This window comes from Pyxicephalus adspersus, chromosome 6 (assembly GCF_032062135.1).
Source record: "Pyxicephalus adspersus chromosome 6, UCB_Pads_2.0, whole genome shotgun sequence".
Taxonomy (NCBI): Eukaryota; Metazoa; Chordata; class Amphibia; order Anura; family Pyxicephalidae; genus Pyxicephalus; species Pyxicephalus adspersus.
In genome coordinates, this window is record NC_092863.1 from 34,971,478 (window position 1) to 34,974,354 (window position 2,877).

The 2,877-nt window shown below is 31.2% G+C and overlaps 1 protein-coding gene across 1 annotated transcript; it reads right to left on the reverse strand.

Annotated features, from left to right (window-relative positions):
• Window positions 1-209: 209 nt before the first annotated feature.
• LOC140332682 (olfactory receptor 6M1-like) lies at window positions 210-1,163 on the reverse strand. Its single transcript, XM_072413873.1, has one exon. The coding sequence runs from the start codon at window positions 1,161-1,163 to the stop codon at window positions 210-212; it is 954 nt and encodes a 317-aa protein (XP_072269974.1).
• Between the last annotated feature and the right edge of the window lie 1,714 nt (window positions 1,164-2,877).

Here is a 2,877-nt window from a genome sequence, read left to right on the forward strand (position 1 = left end):
ATGTAATAGTAATAGTTGCAATTGTGTTACCATCAAAGATGTACAATTAAAATTGAGGTACACTGTAATCATAAACTCCTATTTTTTTCCCATATCCCCATTATGGATTTAAAAACTAAACATTCATAAAATTCAACCATTCTGTCCAAAGCTTTGGTTGGATCCAATTATCAAAACCTACAAATGATATAAAGGACTAACACTAACATTTACTTGTACAGACGAAGCAACAAACCTTTTTGGCTCTGAACATATTTCTTCAACGCCTGTTTTATTTCCTTGTTTCTTAGACAATAGATAAAAGGATTTAATAGAGGAGTCAAAATAGAATAGAAAACAGAGATTAATTTGTCCTCCTCAAAGGAATAACCCTCTCTTGGCCTAACATACATAAATATAACAGCCCCAAAATATATTATAACCACAGTCAGGTGGGAGCCACAGGTAGAAAATACTTTCTGACGTCCTTCTGTAGATTGAATTTTAAAAATGGCAGAAATAATGCTAATGTATGATAAAATAGTGAATAGAAGGCAGCTAAAAACAATGATCCACATTAAACTAAAAAAAATAGATTTAAGAAAGGATGTATCAGAACATGAAAGCTTTAATAATGGTGAAACATCACAAAAGTAATGGTTTATGACATTTGGTCCACAAAAAGATAATCTTGCTAACATAATCACAGGTAGCAAAGAACCAAGGAAGATACCCAGCCAACAACCACAAGTTAGGCTCCAACAAACCTTTGAGGTCACAATGGTGGTATACCGCAGGGGATGGCATATTGCCATATATCGATCATATGCCATGATGGCTAAAAGGAAATTCTCAATTCCTCCAAGAAAAAAGAAAAAATAGCACTGAGTAAAACACGCATCAATAGATATTTTGTTTGTGCTGCTTAGAAAACCTAAAAGCAGTTTAGGAGCTGTCACTGTTACATAGCAAATCTGCATAAAGGCAAAGTTGCTGAGAAAAAAGTACATAGGGCGATGAAGGTGACTGTCAACTTGTATAACAGTAATGATAACAATATTCCCTGTCACTGTTAAGAGATAAGTAATGAAAAAGATAAAAAAGAGGAAGCTCTGAAAATTGTGATTTGTTGGAAATCCCACAAGTATAAATTCTGTCACAGCACTTTCATTCCACTTTTGCATTGTATTCTAAGACAATCCTAATAATGATTTAAAAATAACATAAAAACATGTCTACAATAATGTATGATGTTAGCTTAAACAGAAAAAAATATGATTGTGGATTTTTTTTTAAAACTAGGTTCACTGAAATTCTTTATTTATTGATAATCCACAGTTATTTTATGTCCAAATTAAACAATGAAATCAAGCACTATACTGACTGACCAAATAAAGAACATATTTTCCTTTTAAATGAATGTACAAACTGATAAATAATAATATAATAATAAAAAAGTATATATGAATATCATAGGGTGATTCATGACACCTAATAAGTTTAAACTTTTTTAAGAAAAGGTTCACTATATTAATCATTTTTGTTATGTATATATTTAAATAATGATCCAATATGGTTTTAAAGTGTATCCCAAATAGTTACCCATACCTGGTTAAGTGTTTGAAAGAACCATAAAACCGCTAAACCAACATGGGGATACCTCCTTATAATAATTTTCCTCAATAGTTTCATTTCAATATATGGCAACATCTCATTTGAAGATCATAGTTTTTTTCTTCATTCACAAAAATCTGCCTTATGAAAGTGCCTGATCAACTGTTCTAAACCTTCAATGTGATTGGTTTCTGCAGGCACAGCGTGGGTGTTCTAAAACATTACATAACAATCATAGACCCCAACATACAAAAATCACTAAATTGTCCCTATGCATACTATAGAAACACAGAAAGTCAGTTGAAATACATAGAGAGTATGCATTCAGCAGGGTGCTAATTCATAAAGGACCGGAAACAAAAGCACACCAAATCAACAATTAAATTGCTTTATTGATTTCAATTAGGACCTCCTTGAGAAGGGGGCATGCATGTTTACTTCAAAACCTTGGTTTGTTTAGGACCTTATTTATTCACTCCTTATTACGCCATATTACCTTTTTACCAAGTAAATGTCTGGTTGTCTTTTTGCTCAACATTGGTAAACATTACACTTTGTTTGCTTTGTTATATGGTATGCCTTTTGTCACGGTTGCTTGTTATTGCTTAAATCAATTTTGTAATTAATGAAATATATTTCAGCATTTTCATTATTGGTCTGGTGTGTTTGCATTTCACATTAAGGTTTTAGTATTTCAACATACACAACTTTATTATGTTTTTACTTCTCCTAAATTACACTATTAATTCTAAGTACTTTTAAGCACTATAAAAGAAGAATAATGAATTACACAAGTTTCTCAAATAAACATACATCCAAGTACCTAATGCCTGCAGCACATAACCTATTGAGAATACTTTTTAAACTTAAATGTCAGTAACTGTGTGAGAATCCAGATCTCACACAACCTTTGTAAGAAACCTTAGCTTTTATATGATTTTTTTACAACACTAAAGCATTCAGCTATCCCTTGGATATTAAAACTCCAGAGAGCATACACTTAGTTAGACAAAATGGTTTCATCATGTAGCTTAGAAAAATATTCAATTAAGTAAAAAAAGAAACAATTAGGGTAATCGTGTAGTCATCTAGAATATAGCCTTTACATTAATTTAATTCAGTAATAAAATTGTTAAAAAGTTTGTACAAAATGTTTTTTCTGTGTCCAATTTTTGTTGGCTTTAGCCTTCAGTTTTTGCACAGTACTAGTATGTTTCCCTTTCCAACAGTAGATATATAGACAGTAATTATGTTTAATGAAAATCGTTGCATGGGGCAGAGAAA

Coding starts and splice junctions, on each gene's coding strand:
- LOC140332682 (XM_072413873.1), bottom strand. CDS start 1,163: ATGCAAAAGTGGAATGAAAGTGCTGTGACAGAATTTATACTTGTGGGA.